This window comes from Amblyomma mixtum, chromosome 9 (genome assembly GCF_055824585.1).
Source record: "Amblyomma mixtum isolate Tamu chromosome 9, ASM5582458v1, whole genome shotgun sequence".
Classification (NCBI taxonomy): Eukaryota; Metazoa; Arthropoda; class Arachnida; order Ixodida; family Ixodidae; genus Amblyomma; species Amblyomma mixtum.
In genome coordinates this window covers 103,224,657-103,249,045 of record NC_143020.1, presented here as the reverse complement: position 1 = coordinate 103,249,045, position 24,389 = coordinate 103,224,657, and the positions used below count along the sequence as shown (strand labels likewise).

Sequence of the window (24,389 nt, the reverse complement as noted above, 5' to 3'; positions counted from 1 at the left end):
AAATGAAGAAGCCGATTTTCAACGCCGACTAGACATCTATGAAACCTTAAAGCGGTACATACACTAAATTCTGGTTGCGTTTCTATAGCTTATAATGATGTTCAAGACAGTACGTTTGGATTACCCAGTAGTATTCGCTTACAACTATCAAATAATTTCTGATGGAATATATTCTCTCCTGATGCTCCCAGTATGAAAAAAAGAAAGATGTGATATCAAAGCATAAGGTCGTATGAGCCACGGTGAAGTGCTATAATATTGTTGCTTTTTCAATTGTCACTGCAGCTCTTGACGAAGGCCCAGTGAGAGAAGAAATTCAATGATATATTACTGCGAAAGCATTTCTTGGCTCATAGCTAAGTGGCGTTTGTCCCATAAGACAGATCCATAGCCAATCCAACACTAGCCACATAAAAATCCATACACTCGCTAACTGGCTAAAGAGTCCATAACTATAGAAATACTGGCCAATCCACATCCAAAGCCTATAATCCAATCCAGAAAAATCCACAATCCAATCCATAATACAACAGAATCCGGAAGAAGCCACCGATGATTCTAGTTCACTGTACCGAAACTGACTGCCGACTTTCGGTAGGAGTGGTGACGTCACACCCACCCGCCATGACTACATGAATGTTTTTGCATTGATGCACGTACGGTGTCGTGAGTGCCTCGTTAAAGTTTTATTATATACGTACAATTCGCAGGCGAATAGCGCATTTCTCTTGCGCATCATTACAAAGAGGAAAAACAGGCAACACTAGATACTCCTTTAGCAAATCCTTCGAGCTACAAAACACTGAGAGGAAATAGCGCAGAGGCTACGCGCTCGCACAAGGTCTTGTCATGTGCCGCGCAGTGAACGCACGTACACCACGACAGAGAGACACGGTCGCGCGGAACGCTGTAGTTCTCGAAGAAGAGCCTCACGTCATAGCTGTCCGTCACCAGGCGGCGCAGCGCGGGCAAGGCACTCATCACGTAGTGCAAGTCCTCGGGCTCCAGTCCCAACTTCCGCACCGTCAGATCCGTGCCCAGAGTCAGTTCTTGGAGACGCGGAAACGAGATGCGGCTACCGTGAAGCTTGCAGAACTTCAGGAAATATGAGGCACCCCCTTCACTGAGCAGGTGCAACTGGCGCAGCCTACCGCTGGTGGCCACCAACAGTGACTGGAAACACGGCACTGACAGTCGCATGCTTAACTTGACGACTTCGAGGCGGGGGAAAGCATCGAGTCCCAACGCGACTTCGTCCATGGGTCCTTCGCATTCCACTAAGCTTAGGCTCTTGAGCTGTGGACAAAGCCTTGCTATGGCAGGGAGCCGCAGGCCAGAGAAGAACTTCAAGCATAGTTTCTCCAGCAGAGGCCATGTCTCCAAGACCTGCTGAAGGGTTGAACTGACATCAGTGAGGAAGAGTGGAGGTCCCAGCTTCATCGATAGACTGCGAAGGTTTCGGAAAGATGAGACGGCAAACAGTGCTTCCTGGGATGTGATGACCACCTGCAAAGAGGGGGTGCACCATTAAAACCGGGGCTAAAGGCTGTACACCACCATGCGTGAAGATGGGATGCACGTACCGCCAAGTGTTCCACGTGCCTGTAGGTCTTTGCTGCACGACGGACGTCTTCCACAGTCGCCATGGCTGCATGACCACAGCGGTAAGAGTTCGCCGAAGTGTACAGAGTGAGATGGGTGAAACCTCTCATTTCCGACCGCACGGCAGGCGCGGCTGGGCATCCCTGATTCACGGAAGCCTCCAGGATGTGGATGGAGTCAATGCGGCACAACTGGGCAGATGTAGGTTAGGGATCAGGAGTGGGGATTGTTATGCAAATCAGAAAAGAAGACAATTCTGAGGGCACTTAAGTCTGCTTCCGTGGAGGAATGCGAAAGCATGTCTTTTCAGGAAAGGAAAGGGTGCAGAAGTGCTCAAATCTCGACATCTCCATCTTGGTGGACACCTCAAATGAACCTTAAAGCATGCAACTGAATGTGCAGATGTCATCAGTCTAAACACCTGTCACAAGTTAGAAATTGAACCACCCAGCCACCACGGTGGCTCAGTGGTTATCATGCTCGGCTGCTGACCCGAAAGACACAGGTTCGATCCTGGCCGCGGCGGTCGAATTTCGATGGAGTCGAAATTCTAGAGGCCCGTGCACTGTGCAATGTCAGTGCACGTAAAAGAACCCCACATGGTCGAAACTTCCGGAACCTTTCACTATGGCATCTCTCACAGCCTGAGTCGCTTTGGGACGTTAAACTCCATAACCCAAACCAAATTGAACATTGGATTTTGAGAAAGGAAATGGCGCAGTGTTTGTCTCACATCTCGGTGGACACCTGAACCGCTGCATAAGGCAAGTGACAAAGGAGGTGCGAGAGAAGAAAGGAAGAGAGGGGTGCCATAGTGAAGAGCTCCGGAATACTTTCGACCGCCTGGGGTCCTTTAACGTGCGCTGACATCATACAGCACACGGGCGCCTTTCGCGTTTCGCCTCCATCGAAACGCTGCCGCCGTGGTCGGGTTAGAACCCTGGTGCTCCAGATCAGGAGCCAAGCGCACTAGCCACTGAGCCACCACGGCTGGTGCAAGTTAGCCCCAACTACACATCTCAACATCTGGGTGGACACCTCAACCACACCATAATAGAAAATGTAGTCTCAGAAAGCATGCAATTGAAGTCACTGGACCGAACACCAGTTGCAAGCTAGCCTCCAATTTGACTAAAACATGTAAGCTATACGCAAATAGATATGCTGTGACACCACGCAGAATGCTGTAAGACAAACGGTTGCTCAAAATTTTGGTGAACACATTGAGGAATACTGCCACCACACTGGGGACAGCTAGTGATGACATTGCTGGGATTTTGTCTGCTCCTGCGATGCTTTGCGGCGCGCGATTAGGAAGGCGATGGAGGCGAAAACTGTCCGGCATCGGTGTCTGTGTGGAGCCTTCACCTGTCAACCATGGCAGGAACCAGGTGGTGCTTAGCAGGATTTCTCTCTCGCTCCACTTGTCACGGTTGGCAGGTGGAGAGAAGGAAATCCCCCTCTTCGCTTGTAGGGGAGAGCAGGGAGAAGCCGGACTAAGAATGACTCTCAGCAGAAACGGATCTGACTACCAGTGACTAAGCCAAAATGAACAAAAGAAACGATTACATTATATCTGGAATAAGAAACGAATAAAACATGGAATAGAGCAAAATTAGAATAGATTAGTGAGCGAAAAACAAAGAAATCAGACTTGAACTAGAATGAGAATTAGAACAGATTGACGAGTGAGAGAAAAACTCATCACAATTGTTCCTCATCATTCAGACTGATCGCCGCTAAATTGTTTTACATTCACATAACCGTTTCTTTTTATGCCCATGAGATAATAACGGACAGACTGCTTCAAGGTGCCCGGTATTAAGAAAACCATCACAGAGGCGTTGTACATGGTATGACGAACTGTAATCTGTACATTACCCTATACATTAACCAGAATGACGCATCGCAGAAATTCAGGCAACTCGGATTTGCTTCAGTGAAAATTTCACAGAGATAAGCTAGAGTGTCAAGGGTAGTCTTGAAGTTGCTTTAGTGGGAAGTTAGCAGAGACAAGTGTAAATTGCGAGGCGTAGGAAAGTCCCTTACTGTTAGCTCTTTTCGGGCAACCATCTTCTGTCCAACATCGGTGGACGTGAGTGCAGAGGTACATATCTAAAGGCGAGCTAGTTCGGCTTAAGAAATAAAGCTCCACAGAAAAAGGATAGTTTCCGTAGACCATACGCTGACAAACAAACAAAGATCTGACCGCTTTATCGCCATTTTATTAATGTGAGCGCATTACATGGCTGTTGCGTCAGCAAAACATGTCCGCAATTTTGTACTCACGATTGCGTCGTTCTCTGAAGATAAATGTGTGATTGTGACATACAGTGTGTGATAAAATGTTGCTGTGGGGAAAAATTGGTTGATAGGATGTATTTAGTTAAGTGCGAAAAATACACTTATACGTCAAAATAGTCATGGACCCCGATATAGTACACGGACGTCAGAACAGCCACGGACGTCGATATGGTATGTGGACGTTTTGCTTTCGTATTGCTCCAATGCGGGTCGCCGCAGTGTTCCCAAAGATTTTGCGGATGGCATCTCTGTCTACGCCAGTCGCTACATGGGAGGACCAAGCGCATTTCGATAGAGGCTGCATAAGGAGACACTAGTTCAGGTTTGGTCTGTTGAAAGTTTCACAATCTCCCCCCATCCAAGTCCACACGAAGCTGCTACTCAAGATGTGAAAACACAGCAATTTTTCACATACCGTTGTGAAGCGCGAGTCCTAGAGATACTGCAGTGTTTTCAGAACATTTGCCCACTATCGGCAGCACTTGTTTGTCTGTTTTATTGGGGGTTTAAAGTCTCAAAGCAACTCACGCTATGAGGGCCTCCGTAGTGAAGGGCACTGGAAATTTAGACCACCTGTGGTTTTTAACGCGCACTGACATCGCACAGTTCACGGGCCCATGAGCAACGAAATTTTGCAGAAACTTGAGATTTTACAACGCAAGTCATGCAATGCTGAATATCCATATGTTTGACCCATTTCTTCTAGATGCAGCAAGGCATTCTATGCCTAATATCCACATTTTAAGCTATGTGTTTTAATTGCAACTAGACTTGGCGTGCTCCTCCGCCCTTTAGCTATCCATTACCAATGTTACTTTGCCGAGTACCACCACAATTAATCGATTTCGACCAGTGTCAAGATCATGCACACAGCAACGACAATGGGACATACCAGGGGACAAGTCAGCAGGATTGCTCGAACTGTTTCCAGAGACAGAATAAGACACTCGTCGTCCACACCCTCGATGCCTCCCACCAGTTGTCTCAACTGCGAGGACTCGACCAGCGGTGCCCGATGGTCCCTGCAAGGCTCGTCAAACTCCACGGTGTGCGTGACAAAGTCGTGAGGTAGGGCGAGAACCTTGACATTCGGGAACATTCTAACTAGTTTCCAGACCTTGTCCCTGTTATGGATAATGCACACCTCCTCAGCATCTCTGAGGATGTCTCTCGCGACGGTCTCGAAAAAGTCCGAGCTGTTGAAGGCGATGCAGCCGGCGAAGAGAGCCCCCGAGATCCTCGTGCGACGCAGCATTCTCCTTGCAGCAACCAGGGACTGGCGGTTGGTCACCAGCAGGGAGCCGCTGTCGTCCCCCAAGGAACATCCTCGAGGAAGCGGAGCGTCCCGTGGCCACGGCGTCTCCAGTTTCAGGACGACGTGGTCCTCCACGTCCAGGAGGGCGTGTGGGTCTCCGAAACGTTCAATTCGCTCCATGGCTGCGAAGACGCAGAAATCTGGTGCCAAGATATACATACGTAAGCAGACAGGTTCACAGACATGCATAGAGGAGAACATGTAAAACTGTGAATATGAACCTTTCATGGCCTGAGCGGCTATACGGAGCACACCCTGGGCCGTCGAGTGGATGAAGCCCGTCCGAGGTCACTGATCAAAGCGGCCAGGAGATAGAGATAACGAACAGAGGGGAGCGGGCGATGGGAGAAAAAGAAGTAGGGAGAGAAAATAGAGGGAAGCTGCTGGGAGCAGATGACTGAAAGAGGTCAAAAAAAGAAACGCTGGTCAGAAGAGAAAGGAAAAACGAGAAAAGAAGAGCGGTCAAGGGACAAAAAAACAAGGGGAAAAAAATAAAGGCACACTGTTGTGGAGATATAATTTTTTTTTGGTTCCGTTCTTATTTCCTAATTTTAGAAGGTTTCGTGAGGATAGCTTAGAACGAAATTGTCTTGACGTATAGGTACAAAAACGCTTAAGCAAGTCTCTTTTAGAGCGTTACATCTCGCTCGTTCCTCAGTTTTGTGCCTCTGTCGGCCCAGTCCACAGCACATACATTTTGAGGGCACCAAGATGCTACGGCGTGTTTTTCTTTTGACGGGATCGCTGCCAACGATGCCCCCGCCCCCTCCTTCCGGCGAGCTTACCAGCGGGTCAAGACACTGCCGGCTGCGCTAGTGTACAGTGCAGCATGATTTGAAGTTTATCGGGTTGGCTTCGTCCAAAGTAAACGAATATATTTTTCTTGGCGTGACGGGCGCTTAATCTGCAATAAAAGAGCAATACGCTGAGGCAGCTTATGGGTATCGGGTGTTAGCAATATCCAATGAATATTGAGTCATTAGCCATATTCGCTATACCCGGTACACAATATTCGTTACGTCTGAATATCCATTTTTTTTTATGCACACATATACAGCTCAAGAAGACAAATCGTTTGACACCACGTCGACAGTCCTACGTGAATGGACGTCTGAAGCTTCAAGAAGTGACGGATTGGGGAACCAAAGGTCGTCGGTGTGAAACCCTGATTTAGGCTACACTTTAATTCAACTAGTAATCCTGTGCTCCGTAACGCGGTGAATCATTCGATCAAGGCAATTAGGTGGTCACTGGTACCATCCACCGGTAGTACTTGAATGACCCTGTGTTTATACTAACGCGACCTTGAGTGATCAGAGTATTATCCCTAACGCTCTGAAAATGACGATGCAGGAGAGAGGTATCCTTCAGCTAGTTAAGCTCACGTATCCCTTCCAGTTTTCGAGCGAAAGTAAGCCTCGTCAGTATCATTTGGCATGACTTAAGCCTGAAGTCATCATCATCATCATCAGCCTGACTACACCCACTGCAGGGCAAAGGCCTCTCCCATGTCTCTCCAATTAACCCTGTCCTATGCCAGCTGCCGCCACTGTATCCCCGCAAACTTCTTAATCTCATCCGCCCACCTAACTTTCTGCCGTCCCCTGCTACGTTTTCTTTCTCTTGGAATCCACTCCATTACCCTTAAGGACCAACGGTTATCTTGCCTTCGCATTACGTGCCCTGCCCAAGCCCATTTCTTCTTCTTGATTTCAACTAAGATGTCATTAACCCGCGTTTGTTCCCTCACCCACTCCGCCCTCTTCCGATCTCTTAACGTTACACGTATCATTTTCCTTTCCATAGCTCGCTGCGTTGTTCTTAACTTAAGCTGAACCCTCTGAAGTGCTGACATGAAGTGAAGTGATGATATTCAAATCGAGCCCAGTCTATATTTACAAAGAGACGGTGAGACGGTGTGGAAGGGGCATGGTGCTAGTTGCCACGAAAATTGGTGCACACCGAAATAGCAAAGCACGCAGGTGCACGTCGTGCAATACAGAGGGTCGTCCATTCTTGGGGTGAGGACTCAAAAAAAAAAAAAAAACTGCAACCTCAAAATAGCACGCGTCCAAACAGCACAAATCGAAAACAGCACGCAGAAAACCGCATGGCAACAAAACAACACAGGGAAATAACAGCACAGCGAGAAAACAGAACACGGGAAAAAGAGCATGACTACACATGAGCACAGGGAAAAAATAGCACAACAGCAAAATAGCGCAGCGCACATAATCATCAAGTTTATGGAGAATAGGACGGCCTATGGCCACTGTGTGGGGAAAGAGAAAAATAGCTGGGAGAGGGTGAACTACCAAGACATAACCGCACAACTCACACGGCAGCGGCGTTGTTAGGTTAGGTTAGGTTGTATGACATGTACAGCTCTTAGGAAAACACCTTCCTGTCTGTCATCTACAAGCTTTCCTTCAAATGATCTTCAGTTTTTAAAACGCTTCGTGAACTGCTTGTCTAAAGTACGACAGCGCAACCTCGCATTTCGCTACCGTCTAATGCCTTTAGTCGTAGCGAATGCGTTAGCATCAGACCACTACGATTTCGGGTACTCGACGATAAACGAACTGCGCTGCCGTCTCAATGAAAATCGGTTTCCAAAATTCACGCCGCAAGGTGGAAGCAAAGCGCTTACTCAGTGCACGGTAGCCGACCGGAACACCTTTGTGGTTAACATCCCTGCCTCTCCTTCATCTATCTCTCTCTAAATGTAGGCGGATGTCCGTGCCAGTTTTATTTCGCAGTTGCCAGACTCTGCTTTCATAATACAGAAAAAAAAACGATATTAAAACTAGCAAGCGAGGACTGCATAAGCATTATAGTCGGATACAATCCTCCCAACTCTTGGGCTCCTACCTCCGCAACAAATTCAAGTCCCAGGCAGTAAGGCTACACCCACATTCGAGACCACAGAGCAGAATTCCTCCAAGACAAAAATCTCCTTGCCTATAAACATGAAGCTAATCATTAGAAGAAATAAAAAACAGAATAAATTTGACACATCTGACTTGTTTGATTCACTGTTACAAACTACTGTTCTTTTTTTTTCAATGCTTGTATCCTATATAGTTACCCAATAAGCACTATACTACAACGCTGCGCCGCACAGCGCTACTGTTTTCCTGTGGTGGTGGTAATTTCTTTTATTACTCCCAGAACAGGGGACCAGTCTAAGGACCGGTTGCGCTGGCTTAGAGGAGGTCGGCGGGGATCCCTTGGGATGTCGCGGCCTCCACCGCGCGCTGGATAAGCCGGCGTTGGTCTGCCGGCTCGGAAGTACGCAGGAGAGACTCCCACGTCTCTGGGGTGTTTGTGTTGTTTGTGTTGTAATGTGTACAAGTCCACACCATGTGTATGAGAGTGGCTGGAGTTGAGCAGTGTTTGCACATGGGGTCTATCTGTTGCGGAAAGATCTTGCTGTATAAGAGGGGGTATGGAAAACTGCCAGTTTGTAGTTTGCGCCATTGGACGGCCTCGCGTCTTGTTAGATCACGGTGTGCGGGAGGATAGAGACATCTTTCGAGCTGGTAGTGCTGTAGTATGTCCGTGTAAGTGGTGAGTAGAGAAGCGCGTGAGATATTAGTGTCAGAGGAAGCAGGGAGGCCGATCGTACACTCTGCTCGGCAGCTGAGATCTCGGGCGAGAGTGTGCGCCTGTGCGTTTCCGCTGAGCGACTCGTGGGCTGGGGCCCAAAGAAGTAAGCGAGAGTTGGAAGAGGGTGCAGTAGAAAGGAGAATGTGTAACGCCTGGCAAGAGATACGGCCAGCATCGTAGTTGCGGATAGCCTGTTGAGAATCACTGATGACGACATTGGTATTAGGGTCAGCTAGCGCTAGCGCAATGGCAACTTCCTCTGCTGCGGTGACTGTTTCTGCATTGCGAATGCTGCAGGCTGTGTACCAGCTGCGGTGAGGGGCGAGAGCTACCGCCACCGTCGCTGGCTTCGAAGGATGGTAAGAGGCGTCCGTATACGTGACGTCCGGACGTCCGCTGAAGCGTTTCTCGAATTGACGTGCACGGTCGGCCCGTCTCTCGGCATGGTGTTCCGGGTGCATCCGTTTGGGAATGGGAGGGATGCGGAGATTTTGGCGATATTCCGGGGTAAGTTCAGCATAACTTGGGGCCGCTCTCAGCGGGGAGATCCCAACTTGCTGGAGTACCGCTCGGCCAGCGTGTGTGAGTGAGAGCCGCTCGTATTGGGCAGTGAGGGTTGCTTCAATAAGTTCGCTCACGGTATTGGAGATTCCGAGAGCCATGAGCTTATGCGTAGCTGTGGACATGGGAAGGCCCAAGGCCGTCTTGTACGCTTTTCGGAGTGACGCCTCTAGCCGTTCGCTTTCGGCACGAGTGAGACGTAGGTAGGGTGCAGAGTAGGTGATGCGGGAGCAGATGAAGGCTTGAACGGGGCGCAGGAGGTTGGACTCTTGCATACCATGATGCTTATTGGAAACTCGCTTAAGGAGGCGTCCGATCTGTACCACCGACTGGTCGATCCGTTGGAGCGTGGTGTTGTTGCTACCGTTGGCCTCTAGGTGTAAGCCCAAGATCCTGATGTGATCTGTACGAGGGATCGGGTTACCTTGCACCTGGAGGTTGATCTCAGGATGTATCTTTGGAGGGCGTCGTCCCGGGGACGGGATGATTATATACTCTGACTTTGTCGCCGAGCAGGTGAGGCCAATTGTCATGAGGTAATCTCCGATACGTTTGATTGCGGTCTGGAGAGTCTCCTCTATCTGGCCGTCACTGCCGTGCGTGATCCAAAGTGTGAGGTCGTCAGCATAAATGCTGTGGTGCAGGTGAGGGATGTCGGCGAGTAGCTTGGGAAGGCCTATTAGTGCAACGTTAAAAAGCATCGGCGAAAGCACGGAGCCCTGGGGCGTGCCACGGTTTCCTGGAGAGATGGTGGAAGGATCTCCCGTGCCGGTGTTTAGTTGTACTGTGCGGTCGGAGAGGAAATCTCGGACGTACGCATACGTGCGATGTCCGACACCGAGATCCTGAAGTTGTTGAAGGATCGCTTCATGAAAGACGTTGTCGAATGCCTTGGCAACATCGAGGCCGACGATGACTTTCGTGTCTAGTGTACGTTTCATGACCACCTGATGATGGAGAAGAAGCATAATGTCCGTGGCCGCTAAATGAGTGCGGAAGCCGAACATTGTGTCTGGTAGTAGATGGTTGTCCTCGAGGGATCTCAAGAGTCTGGTGTGGATAACGTGTTCCATCAGCTTCCCAACGCAGGACGTGAGAGAGATGGGGCGGAGGTTGGCCAAGGTTGGTGGTTTTCCCGGCTTGGAGATGAGGACTAGATTCGCGCATTTCCACTCCTGAGGGATGGTACCGCTGGCCCAACATTCTTGAAGATAGTCGGTAAGAGCATGAATGGATGCGTCGTCCAGGTTCCTAAGCATTTTATTTGAAATGCGGTCGGGACCGGCCGCTGAAGTCGTCTTGAGGCGATTTAGTTCTGCTCGGACCTCCGCAAGAGTGATTGGAGCATCTAGGCCGGGATTGTCAGCGCCCTGATAGAAGGGGAGGTTGGTTGCTGGTTCGGGGCGGATGTAAGTATTTATAAGCTCTTGTTTGAGCTCGTCTGGCGTGCCAGGATACTGGTGGAAGATTCGCTCGAGCTGTTGGCGTGTTTGGAGTTTGCCTCCAGCTGGGTCGAGTAAATGTCGAAGGAGGTTCCACGTGTTACGAGTATTTGGAGTCTTGTTCATCTGGTCACAAATGTTGTGCCAGCTCTGTCGAGTGAGTTCGATTGCATAGTTCTCGATATTCGTGTGTGCGCGCGCCAGTCTACATCGGATATCGCGGTCCCATTTCCGAGTGGCAAGTAGAGCTTCGAGCGACTTCTTGCGCTCCCATAGATGGGCGTAGTAGCGGTCGCAGTGGGGAACTGTGTCCTCTAACTCGACGGTTTTTGTGGCGTCGGCCACTTGTTTGACAATTTCGGTTGTCCACGCCTTGATGTTAGTAATAGTGGGATGTTTGTCATGCTGTTCCCTGTGCATCCGGAAAGAGTCCCAGTTAATCACCTGAGCCTTCCACGTACATTGCCTGGTGGGCTCATGTATGACAATCTCGAGCACAAAGTGATCACTCCCGAAATTTTCGTGAGTGTGGCACCAAGTAGCTTTAACTGCGGAGGTCGTAAAGGCAAGATCCGGAGTTGTATCTCGGTGTAGGGCCGTACCTTGTCTAGTGGGGTAGGAGACGTCCGTGATGAGGGTCAGCTGATGCGTATGCCAGTCATTCCAAAGGCGTTGGCCTTTAGCCGAGTCGTAGTGGCAGCCCCAAGCACGGTGATGCGCGTTGAAGTCACCGAGGATGAGGAGGGGTTGTCCCTGCGCTAGCTGCTGGGCTTTGAGGAAAAGAGGACCGAAAATATCCTTACGGGCTCGGGGAGGACTATAGACATTAATTACAAACAGACTGGTGCGACGCTTGCGCGAGGGCCGAGGTAATATTTCTAAGAAGACGTGTTCGGGGAAAGTTGGATTTAAATTGTGTTGGAGGACAGTGAGATTACGTTTGACGAGAGTGGCTAATCGAGGCTTTACTCGTTCCGATAGGTATGTAGTGTAACCGGCAAGTTGCGTGTTCTTGTCGCATTCCTGTAGGGCTATTAGTTCGGGGCGATCACTCGCGGTGAGGAACTGCTCGAGGACCGGACGCTTACGCGCGAACCCGCGACAGTTCCACTGCCAGATGGTGGTGTTACCCGAGCTGTTCGCCATGATTAGGCTGGGAAAGCTGTGGGGTTGGAGCGGGTGTTGGCACAGGGGCCACGGGTACCACAGCAGCGAGAAGTTTGCCCTGTGCTTCTATAGTTTTGCTCAGAATCTCAAATTGTCGTGTGACTTGTGAGCCGATTGTGTGGAGTGAGCGTTCGATGTGTGCTTCTAAAGATGTGATGCGGGTTTGACTGAGGGCGCAGCTTTCCTCGATTTTGACAAAACGCGCCTGCCAACCATCCGTGGGGGAGTCAGTGTCGGGCGTTGCTTTGCGTTTTTGTGCGGATCGGTTGGGGGCAGCGATATCCATAGGTACTGTTTCAGGTGATCCCTGCGGATACGGGGGAGTGATTGTGGCCGTTGGCTTTTCGAGAGCCTCTACTCTGAGTATCAGTTGTTGGATGACTGCTGTCAGTTCCATAATTGCTTTGTGTGTGTCTGGAGTAGTGGGAGTCCCTCCCTGCGTACTCACCGGTTCATGACGTTCTCGTAGATCGGGTAGTGATGGTGGTAGCCCAGGTGGCTGTTGCAGAGGCTGAGAAGAGGCCCGTGTCTGCTGGACGACTGCAGGTGGCCGGGGCCTGGTCCGGGAGGTATCCTGAGACGCCATCCGTGAAGCGGGAGACTTGAGTGGCGGAAAAGAACTCGAGCGGTCTCGGGGCTGCCGTTGCTGGCTTTCTGAGCGTTGCCGGTCCCATCAGCTGATGTGCTGGAGCGTGGCCCACTTGGCGGTCTCTTGGGGCGGTAGACTTGAGTGGCGGAAAAGAACTCGAGCGGTCTCGGGGCTGCCGTTGCTGGCTTTCTGAGCGTTGCCGGTCCCATCAGCTGATGTGCTGGAGCGTGGCCCACTTGGCGGTCTCTTGGGACTTGAGTTTATCTGCCTCAGCATTTTGGATTTTCTCCCACTTCCTGCGCTTGACTTCGTAAGGAGTCCTGAAGATTTCCCTGCAGCGACTATCGCCCGTGAGATATTCCTTGCCGCACAGGCGGCAGATTGGTTTGCACGTGTGGTCTTTGGTAGGATTGGATAGTCCGCAACCTCTACATTTAGTAGTTGGGCTTGCGCAAACGTCGGCTCGATGACCGAGCTCACCACAGCGATAGCACACCTCGTATTTCTTCTTGAATAAGTTGCACCTATGGCGACTATTGCAGAAGTAGACCCAGGTAGGCACTTAGGGCTGAGCGAACGTGATGAGTACAGCGGTGGTGTTCCCGAGCCGCCGAAAATCCACAATGGGTGGGTTACGGTTGTCTTGTAACTCTGTTTGAATTGTATTTCAATCCAGTCGGAGATCGACGCCACGAATCACACCTCGGCTCGAACTATCATCTGGAGCGCAGTAGACGGATATCTCATACGCCTTGTTGTCGACGGTGATCTCTTTGAGTTGCATGACCCGTTCAGTCTTTCGACGAGTGGGGTGCAGTACGCGAAAGTATTCTGAATCAGGTTAGCTTGTATTAGGTCTTCGTGACGAACAGCGTCCCTGGTAAAGTGAGCAGCCGTGCAGATCGCTTCCAGTAGTCGGTAGGTTGTAATCTTGGAGAGTAGCAGTCCGCCGCGTGGGCGCACAATCAGCTTGAGAGCGTTGCTGGGTAAGCGAGGCTGGTTCGAAGCTACAGATTTCTTGGCTAGTAGGCGTCCTCGCTGCCGAGGCGTGAGTTCAGCTGTCGTCTTCACACGCAGCCCATTGGTGATTTGGGACGCTTGGGTCGGTCCCGCTTTGTCTCCAGGGAAATCGGGCACGGATGGCCTTGATGTTGTTCGCGCTTCCCGGAGCTTGTTAACTTTAGTCAACCAATCACTGGCTGCTAATTCTTCTTGAGAAATTGGGATGCCTTCTACGGTGACCTTCATGACGAACTACGGCGCGCGGGCACGGTCCACGGCGCGGCCCAGCTGGCGAACGCCGCTGCGACGCAGGTGGCGAACGCCGCTGCGACGCAGGTGGCGAACGCCACTGCGACGCGGAGCTCCGTGTTCTTCGGCGTTCTGGTTGATGTCCCTGGATTCCTCTCCTCTTCAGGAAGCCGGTGACCTCGATGAAATTATACCAGGATCTCACTGTCTAAGGTGAAGACACGAAATCAGCGGAGCTCATCTGGAGTGCGTCCGTTGTCACTCGCGCTCCCGACTGTCCCTCCTGTTTTCCTGTGCTGTTTTGACGTATACTAATGAGAGAGCATTACTTGGCTCATTGTGCGAAAACCTGCCGTTATCAGAAACCCGTGGCAGGCAGGCGTTCCGGCAGAAAAGCGGCCACCGAGAAATGAAACAATTACTGCGCCATTTTATTTACTTAAATGCCACTAATTTAGACCGCCGCCGTTCTATAGGTTGATTGGTCTTGGCATTGACAACGTTGTGGCAGAAACATGGAGTGCTCTCGCATGTACACATTGCTCAAAGCGCCTGCACTAGTATTCATGCACTACGCCTTTAGCAACACACTTCTAGTTAACTCTAGCTTCGACAACATCGACTAACACGAGTCCGCGATCAACATGAGTCCGCGACTAACACGAGTTCGCATGGCGGTTTAAAGCTGTCAGACCATAAAACTCCTCTGCGGTGAAGACAATCACATGAGGAGCACAGCGCACGTGAGAAAAGACGTCAACCTGCATGAACAGCGCAGCTTGCTCTACTCGGTTCTTTGTACGGAGCGCCGTTATTCGCGCTTTACATGTCCCATGGTGTAACAAGCGCCTGCTGGTCGTAGAATTGGTGCGGTGACCACAGTACAACCGTGAAAGAAAGAATTGAAAACTCACCGCTTCCGCACGGTACCTGTGCCGAAGTCTCTTGCGGAACGACACTTACGACCACGCTTGAAATGGCGGTTTGGAGAACGCGGCCGGTACAAGTTTCCGTGCTGTTTAGCACCGCCAGGGTATGTGGCGCCATCTGTCCAATGGCGTCGCAATCCCGCTGTTCATGTCACACCCGACGGTCTCCCGGCTCGGACGCGGAGCGGCGCGCGCCTGAGACCCCTTTCTCGCCGTCCTACAGCTTGGCGCAAGGGTGTTTTACTTTCGTCTTGAAAGTTTCATGAAGGAAAATCGAAAGTTTCGCCTGACTTATCACCGGAAAGTGGTGTCGAGCACTGTTTTATTTCCCCTTTTGATATTATGTGCAATGACGATGTCTTCCTAGTCAACGAACATGAACAAGGCTATACAAACTCGGGGTTGGAGCATAGCTGACCCATCCTGTCTGCAGGTTACAGAGCACGTCTGGTGTTATTGACATGCTGAATCGTGAAAAAGTAAACATCGCGGTTGACGTTGGTCTGTTGTCCAAGCAGACTGGGACAATTTGAATAGCAGTCCGCTTCAAGCGTTGAAGCTCCGTTGATTTAGAAAAATAATCGGAGCCCAAGGACTGCAAATGACATGCGACGCTGGCGAATTTATTTTTTAGGAAATTTCTTGATCTGGCTTTTTTCCAGGCCTACCATAGAGCCCCAAGTGCCAGATATTCAGGGAAATTGATGCACAGCTTTTCCAGTTGCGCCCAACTTTCAATAACGGTACGCTACAGTAACTTTTGTGAATAATAGATTGAAGACCAGCATAGACGTTATAAAGAAATATTACGCGCAAGCCGACCTATTGCTGTTAAGCAATAGGGGTTATTACAGTGCAATAATACGCACAAGAACTTGTACAGGACATGGTCGCACTCTTCAACGCATCAATTAATATGCAACACTGACGCCAGCGTGAGCCAAGAACAAATAGATTTGTTGAGTTCACGAGACCGCAGAAAGACTTGAAAACTGTGGCCGCCGTGACACCTACTTGCAAAAATTTAGATGAACACATCGCTTCAGCTATGAAAGGAGAGCTCAGACTGCAATCATTTGGCGTACGTTCGTTTTGTAGCGAAAGCTGTACTAAGGTACCCAACTCACACATCGCGTGACTAACCGCCGACCTTGAATTACCTTGGCTGAGCTATGGCTGGTGTTGCTATACGCTTGTGCCTTGCCCTTTGACCCTTTTATGTTTTTTGTGTAGTTGCTTTTCTTTATGGGGGGGGGGGGGGGGGGTGTTACGTTCAAAGCGACTCAGGCTATGAGGGTCGCCGTAGTGAAGGGCTCCGGAAATTTCAGCCACCTGGGGTTCTTGAACGGGCACTGACATCCCGCAGCACACGGACCTCTAGAATTTCGCCTTCATCGAAATTCGACCGCTGCGGCCGGGATCAACCGCCGCGTGGATCAGTGGTTATGGCGCTTGGCCTTTCACCCTTGACCATACAGTTGGTGTGAAGGTATGGAAGAAGTCACGTGACCTTCGCGTGATACCACGTGATTATGGCGTGATGGAGTGTGACGTCACCATGGAGAGTTGTATATAACCGAGATCTTCGCGCCGGAGCTTTCGGTATGGTTAACTGGGTTCGGCCAAGTCGAATCGCCGCCTAATTTTTTTTTCTGATATGGAGGACATGCGAGTTAGAGAACGACAAGCCCAGTGACGAAGAAACACAGCGAACGAGCTCATTCACAAGCGGTTGCTTACGCGTGCAGAAGGTGTACATCTATATCGCATATTGCGCTGCAAACACCATAATGGACTGAGCAAGGCCGACTGGTGGTTATTGTAATCCGTGTGTAATCCAACGCGAGGGAGAAATTAAATACGCACCTCCTGAAGTGGCGGCAGCCCATAGGCTGTGGGCACTGCTGCAATAAACGGAAACTTTTCCAATTCTAAACACATCATTGACTAATGTGACTAAAAAACATGGACTAAAAGACAGTGGAAACTCCTTCCCAAGCACCAAATCCAGCTTTGTGCTTTTGGTCATGGCGTGTTTTGTGTCAGTGTTTTGTATGCGTGCTCCTTACTCTCTGCCTTAAATTTTAGCCGCCCATTTTTGCTAAAAGCGGCATTAGAGACATTTAGCATGACGCGTACCGCGCCCCGAAAGTGCGCAAGCGGTAAGCATGCGCACTGATAGAGAGATAAGGCAGGTAAATACTAAAATATTATTGCTGAAGCCTTTAATGCCTCACCGTTTTAAGCAGGAGTTGTCGACAGAAATGGCACGCTCTCAATTGGTCCAAATGGTTATTGACGTCACAGTGCGCGAATTTCAAACAGGGCCAGTTGTACTTTGCTAGTAACCATGCAACCAGTTAAAGGGATGGTATATTGATGCTACATGTAAATAAATAAAATAAAAAAATAAATAAGCCCAAGTTAAAATTGGTCGAGTAGGGAATCGAAACAGGGTATTATAAACTGGTTTGGTTTGGTTTATGGGTTTAACGTCCCAAAGCGACTCAGGCTATGAGAGACGCCGTAGTGGAGGGCTCCGGAAATTTCGACCACCTGGGGTTCTCTAACGTGCACTGACATCGTACAGCACACGGGCCTCTAGAATTTCGCCTCCATCAAAATTCAGCCGCCGCGGCCGGGATCGAACCCGCGTCTTTCGGGTCAGCAGCCGAGCACCATAACCACTGAGCCACCGCGGCGGGGGGTACTATGAATTATTGTAAATAGATATTAGTATTATTATTACTATAATTATATAAATCGATGGTTTTATACTAGTTCTTAGTAGGATCGGCCTCTGCCAATACTTTTCCTATATTAGGTTGATTATCTGCGCTGTGGGGAAATACACCAGTCTTCTCTTGCTCCTCTCTATAGCAGGGGCGTCAGTTTTGCTTACACTATCCCTAAAAACCAGATCTACTGCAAGGCTGAATATGTCCTTTCCATCTTACGTGTAACCTGCATTACTGAAGCCACATAAGGTCCAGTAGTACCTGCGACTAAAAAACGAGCCCTGAAAGCCAGCGCGAATAAAAGTTATTTAAGGAACAAGGGTGAGCTTCACTGGAAGGCTCAGATTCTGGACGTCCTTAGCCAGCGGAAGGTTACAGAGCAGAATTTGACAGCACATGAACATTGCAAACGCGGGAAATTTTATTCGACATATTTGAAGCCTCATAAGAAAGCTGATCACTAAAGCTGACTCGTGAGAATAGCTGTATTGAAAAAAAAATGACAAATCTTAAATTAAATGGAGAGTTATTTTCACACTCCTGATTTACGGAAACTGCATGCTGCAATATTCCGTCGTGCGGTTGACCGCGTAAGCAGATACGTTTTTCTAGCAACCTCAAAGGGCTCGTGACGAGAAGTGTACCATTGTCTGAATAAACCTTTGTAGATATAACAAATTGGAGATGCCTCGTAAATGTAAAACAAAAAATAAAGCTGAATAATCGTAAGCAGCATAGATAACTGAAAAAGAGCAATTAGATAATCATACGATTCTCTATATCTAAAGTGTGGTCAAACATCTGCAAAGTGACCTAGATCCTCTCCAAAGAAGACAAAAAAAAAACGACTTACAGGGTGGGCACTCAAAAAGATCCACCAACATAACAAGGCGCTTAGGTCCTTAACAACCTCACGCTCACATCAATCAGTGTCAACTATTCTGCACAGTAATGTTCACGCAGTCACCTTGTTCAACCACGTACTTGTTGCGCGGGCACTGAAACGCTGTAGCGCAGTCAATGTTGCCCCTTACAAGTTCGTTCACTAAGGCTCTAGCCTGCGATGAGGTGCTGCAACGGTAGTAGGCGAAGCGGGTGTAGAAGTACTGGGCTTCCGACATCCGGTAGAGGCTCCAGGCGTCCTGCATCGTGTACCAGCTAGCTCTGGCGGCCACTGGTGTGGCGGCCTCGCCATGGGCACTACCTGCAGCCCCGACAATGGCGGCGACTTGTAGCCCCATCTTGAGCTCCACCACGGGGTGCACGGATACGAGGTACTTTGCGCGTGAGGCGCTCAGCACGCATTCCCTGCATGAAAAGCATCGACAGAGATAACCTTAAAAGAGTGAAACATGCGCATACTTCACTCAATTTTCCACGGTTTGCTGTCAGCAGCACCTTCCCGTTACTGCCAATGAGTGACTACCCAATGGACATTAAAACTCCCATAGATGTACAGCGGACGTTCATGACGTCCGCGGGACGTCCGAAAGAGTTCCAATGCCCATTGGGTATAAGCCTACTCACTACACGATTCCTTGTCGAGTAAAATCATCAATAACCTTGCTTGTGTACATTTCGAGTGCATTATCAGCATTCGTTTTTTTTTTGTTCCCGAATTCGGTTGTTTAGTAGCACTTAAAAGTCTTCTCTCAAGTACTGCTTGCTCGGTCCACTGTCAGCTGAAGGAAATCCTAACCATTCCGGTGACAGACCGCTGTCGTCTCGTTCATGATTCGAACGGTTTGACCGCATCATCTTCATCATCATCAGCCTAACTACGCCCAATGAAGGGTAAAGGCCGCTCCCATGTCTCTCCAAGTAACCCTCTCCTTCGCCAGTTGCGGCCACCGTATTCCAGCAAATTTTTTAATCTCATCCGCCCAGCTAATTTTCTGAGGCCCCCTGCAACGCTTGCCTTCACTTGGAATCCACTCCGTTACCCTTAAGGACCAGCGGCTATCTTGCCTTCGCATTAACTGCCCTGCCCAAGCCCACTTCTTCCTGATTTCAACTAGGATGTCATTAACGCGCCTTTGTTCTCTCATCCACTCCGCCCGCTTCCGATCTCTTAACGTTATACCTATCATTTTTCTTTCCATAGCTCGCTGCGTTCTCCTTGACTTAAGCTGAACGCTCTTTGTTAGCCTTCACGTTTCTGCCCATAAGTGAGTACCGGTAGATACAGCGGTTGTATACTTTTCTCTTGAGGGATATTGGCAATCTCTTGAGGGATATTGGCAGACATCGCACAGTACGCGTGTCTGTAGAATTTCGCCTCCATCGAAATTTGACCGGCGCGGCCGGGATATAACCCGCGTCTTTCGGTTCAGGAGCCGAGCGCCATAACCACTGAGCCAGCGCGACGGCTTTGACGTTCTAGCATGCAAGGAATAGCCCAAATTTCATCTCGAATGTGATGGAAGCCGTAACAAAAACAGCCTGATCCGTAGAAGAACCCTTTCTTTCAGCGTTCTTGCACGCAGCGATTGTTTTTTTTTCGGAATTAACGTCCGAGTAATATACATCACCTGTGCGATTGTAGGGCCGCCTTTGTCTCTCGTGACCAGCCCTTCCAGCCGACTAGTTTAATCCAGAGCATGGCGGCCATGCGACTCGCAATCACGGCAGCGTCGGCGAAAAGCGGGTCGACGGTAGAGGAACTCAGCCATCTGTAGCCCAGAGATGACACGTACAGAGTGGTCCCATCCGCAAAGAACACGCGGTCCGCAGCTCTGTTGTCGGGATTGTCTCGAAACCAGGGCACACCTCGTCGCGCCGTCTCCTTCTTAGCTTCGAACTCGAAGTTCAGAGCCAAGAAGAAGTTCCGGGCGAAGCCCCGGGAGGTCATGTGCGGCACGGCTGGTTCCCGGAAGACCAGGTCGCCAGGCAGCACGAGCTTTATGTTGCCGACTATTGACCGGAAGTGCTGAGTGTCGTTTCCGGCCGCCACCAACCGCCGAAGTGGGCCATAGTCAATTAATCGTCGCCGCGTGGCCTCGAAGATGTTGTGCAGCTGGTTGTCTTTAGCGGGACTCGCTAGCGACGCCACGTACGTAATGCGCCATAGGTGGAAGTTGAGGTGCACGTGACTATGGCAGACTTCCTCGCTACGCATATTAGGTGAACTTAGCGTGCTGCCCTGTTGAATGTAGCTCATGGCTTCGAGAGCGACAAGAAGCAACAAGTAGAACAACGCCAACGGCTGATTCTGCGCGTCTATCAGAAGCCGAATGTCCGCAAAGAGGCTATTTTTATCTATGGCCAAGATTGTATTCACGCGTTCAACATCTATAAAGTACTCGAGGAGTATGGCTTTGAGTTGGGACGGCTCTAGATGGTCCAAAGCTTCGCTAATCTCTCTCAAAGACGCGGACGTTCGTCTTCGGACATTAGGAGGCAATTGCTGTTCCCACTTCGAGATGTCCTCACTGGTGTAATTAGTGTCAAAGTGCGAATTAAGGACGGAGAGCGTGACGCCGTAGCAGGAAGCATCGCATTTACGTTTGTGGTCGGCGACTCGAGGTGTCCCCCTAGCGAACGTGAGCCGGGTTGTTTCGCCGGGTAAGCTCCTTACTTCGAAGATGAACGGCAGGTGGTACCGCTTATCCACTGCAAGGGCCAAGCGAAGTAAGCTTTCGCCACTCGCTCGCGTGGTGCTGTTGGCGATTTCTAGCACGGCCGCCGCAATGTCCCTGGCTCGCAGGTCCTCCTGCCATATCTCTTTGACGCATGATGTGTAAAGGGTGTGGAGTGCGGCTGCAGCCTCACTGCCGTAGTCCTGGGTGTCCTTGATGATGCCAGAGGTGATGTCCCACTACAAAGAGAAAACAGTGGCCCAGAGCCAAGTGCCTCATTAAAGGTCTGTTAAGAAACTTACACAGATGCGCTGCAGGAACCGACCTCTACCGAAACAGGGCCCCTTAAGGTCACTCGCGTTACATCATTGGGTCATTCACTGAGGTAAGGGGCATGTAGTGGAGATCAAGAACATAGACGCCAAAAGCAATCTTTTGTGTGGTGTTTTGTAGGCAGCGCAGTACAAACAAAAGGGCAAGGTTGAGAAATGCTAAACCGAAGATAGTGTTTTCGTTTGCCACGTGTCTCAACAATTGGACCTTTCATTCCGCAGCGCACAGACGTTCCTGTTTGTAGCAGCTTTTTAGTCTGTTGATGAGACGTCCATACATGTTATGGTTGACTGATATCAATCGGGAAGGGCACTGTCCAGTACTTCCGCGAAACTGCCCGGGGTAAAAAAGGTCCTTGCCAACCTTACTGTATGCCAAATGAGAAAACCACCGAGTTCATTTTGGTAGGAAATTAAAACTTAACCTTTGTGGTTAAAGAAATGGGCGCTAGTTGAGATTGGTAAACTAAGGTCGTGTGACCGTAGTACGTTCGCGAACAACGGCTTCGAAATGGCGGCTTGGAGTGAAGTACAGCGTAAGTTTTGAACTCGGGCGCTTAAGCACTCCAGAACAGCTCCTGAACTTGCCAACTAACACAAGCAGGGAACTCGCTTTCTGCATTTCATGTTGGCGAACTACCGAGTATGCCGCAGGCGGTGCGCAGAAAAATTAAAATTTCTAAATCACAGTTACCAGGCTAATTAACTACACCCACTTCAGGATAAAGGGCTACCTCATAACTCTCCACCTACTCTTGTGCCATCTACGGCCACCTTACCCCCACAAACTTCTTAGTCTCATCCGCTCACCTGGCTTTCTTCCTCTTTCCTCTATGTACGGGGATAGACACGAAACGTCTTTTCTTGGGCTAGTTGGTTTTTCATGATGTAGGTGTTAGCAGCGCACACGAAAAAAGGACGGACAAAAAAAGGGACCCCCTCTGCATTGTGACGGCGCTCCCTGCATTGTCACGCTAGCAGGCTCATGATAATCGGCCAAAGCCATTGGCTGGAAGGCGGTCCTTTGAGCGGGGAAACCCGCTGCGTTCTTGAGTTGTGTCCAATTTTAGTTTTTGCTCTTTTTTGTTTGCTTGTGTACCCTCGTTGAATCTAGATGTGTAGTAAAAGCATTGAAGTTTGGGTCAGTTGGCATTGATCCATCTTGAAGAAACGTAGCAGCAAGAAAAAAACGGGGACGAAATGCACACATACGACAGGACGAATGCTGGACTTCCAACTAAAAATCAGTCGGAAGTGCAGCATTCGTCCTGTCCTATATGTGCCTATTTCGTCTCCGTTTTTCTTGCTGCTGCGTTCATTCAAGAAGTGTAGTCTCCGTAATAAGGGAGTAATTACTCATTGACATCCACCCGAGCGCAGCCAAACGGCTACAAAGGAAAGCTCTACAGCTTTCTCAGGAACATCGTAGTTAATGAAAAATTCGTCCTGGTCCGGGGTTCGAACCCGGGACCACCGCTTCACCGGAGCAGTCGCCCTACCAACTGAGCTAACCGGGACGGCAAGCTTAAAGTAGGGCGAGAGCGAATTGATCAATAACTCGAAGTGGGAACTCTGTTGGTCAAATGTTTAGGGGAATCCCCCAAGGTAGAGTAGATTTGTACTAAGGGAGCAATTAATTACCGACATCCACCCGAGCGCAGCCAAACGGCTACATAGGAAAGCTATACGGCTTTCTTTCACAGTTAAAAAAAATTGCCCTGGTCCTCGTCAATGAGTAATTACTCCCTTGTTACTTACCTACTCTACCTTGGAGGATTTCCCTACACATTTTAGCAAGTGTAGTCCCCGTGCGCAAATGCCTTACCAGCAAGTCGCGTGCCACGTCACGCTGTACGAGGCCGTCCTCGAGGGCGTTCTTGCAGATGTACGCGAAGAAATCTGTGCAGGGCTGCTGCTTGTTGTCGATGGCGGCGAACAGCGTGGCTGCCTCGCTGGAGCAGCAGAACGTCGTCCCGGGGTCACTCCTGCTGATCCGCTTGGCGGACCAGTGGACAGCGAACCAGGCCAGCGCGGCGATGGCTGTGGGCACAGCGACCCCGCATGCGCAGTCGAGGCAGGTGCCTGCCGATTGCAGGCGCTTACTTCGCAGGATGGGAGTGCGAGTCGCGGGGCGACCGCCGTCAACGGGGGAAAGTGGGTCTTCTCCCGGAGGCCTAGCTTCCATCGTAGCCGTCTTCAGCTTCTTCTGGAGGCAGCATTCGTGGAGCGCGTGTAGCTGTGGGGAAACAGCGCCCTCAGGTGCAAGAGTTGACCGCTATGCGGCTCGTGCAGCCGCCAGAGCTACCCTTCCATGATTTTCATTGTCGGCTGAAAAAAAAAAAGAACAGCTTCTCTTACCTATCTTATTACTGTCACAAAAGACGCAAGAGACAGAATAACCACAGTAATTCCCACTTTTCACACCTGTTTTAGATAACTTCGATTAGCCTTTGTTCTTTGATTGGAACCGTCGGTGTACACATTAGTTTAATGTTTTGAAAGCCGGAGTTCCCGGGTTCTCCTAATTTGCAATAAATCTTAAGTAAACCAGATTGTGGTGCCTCTGAAAAATTTGATACCTGTGGTCCCGCCCTACGTCGATCGCGTTTACCCGGGAAGTTTCACGAGTGTGTTTCATTGCAGCCTGACTTTAGGCATATGAGACATGTGATACCTCGGCTCATTTTCTGTTCGGAGTGGGGGCTTTCATACCGTGTGGTCACAATGCAGCTTCCAGTATCACTTGTTCGCCCACAGTGGACGACGAGAAAGAAAACATATCTTTTTACCTCTACACAGATGTCAGCTCTTTGATACTATCAGTCGATCAGTCGCGATGCTTCCCATAGGAAGGAAGGAAGGAAGGAAGGAAGGAAGGAAGGAAGGAAGGAAGGAAGGAAGGAAGGAAGGAAGGAAGGAAGGATCATTTATTGAGAGCAAAGAAGGAGGTGATTGAACAAAACCAGGTGGTC

At 49.8% G+C, this 24,389-nt stretch overlaps 2 protein-coding genes across 8 annotated transcripts; both read right to left on the bottom strand.

Moving 5' to 3' along the window:
• Window positions 1-667: 667 nt before the first annotated feature.
• On the bottom strand, window positions 668-14,886 carry LOC149330438 (uncharacterized). Of its 7 annotated transcripts, XM_089560993.1 has the most exons (6): window positions 14,755-14,845; window positions 6,007-6,125; window positions 5,443-5,618; window positions 4,799-5,361; window positions 1,584-1,793; window positions 668-1,506 (listed from the first exon to the last, which is right to left on the bottom strand). In XM_089560993.1, the coding sequence occupies exons 3-6, from the start codon at window positions 5,447-5,449 to the stop codon at window positions 793-795; spliced, it is 1,494 nt and encodes a 497-aa protein (XP_089417119.1). In that variant the 5' UTR covers window positions 5,450-5,618; window positions 6,007-6,125; window positions 14,755-14,845; the 3' UTR covers window positions 668-792. The 7 variants fall into 7 exon arrangements, with proteins under 7 accessions (XP_089417119.1, XP_089417118.1, XP_089417121.1 ...); XM_089560992.1 differs by lacking the exon at window positions 6,007-6,125 and having other exon boundaries at window positions 14,755-14,847; XM_089560995.1 differs by lacking the exons at window positions 6,007-6,125; window positions 14,755-14,845 and adding an exon at window positions 12,449-14,742.
• Window positions 14,887-18,164: 3,278 nt separating this feature from the next.
• On the bottom strand, window positions 18,165-23,602 carry LOC149330437 (uncharacterized). Its single transcript, XM_089559854.1, has 3 exons — window positions 23,243-23,602; window positions 20,039-21,324; window positions 18,165-18,815 (listed from the first exon to the last, which is right to left on the bottom strand). Exons 1-3 carry the CDS (start codon window positions 23,600-23,602, stop codon window positions 18,440-18,442), a joined length of 2,022 nt encoding a protein of 673 aa, XP_089415980.1. The 3' UTR covers window positions 18,165-18,439.
• Window positions 23,603-24,389: the final 787 nt, after the last annotated feature.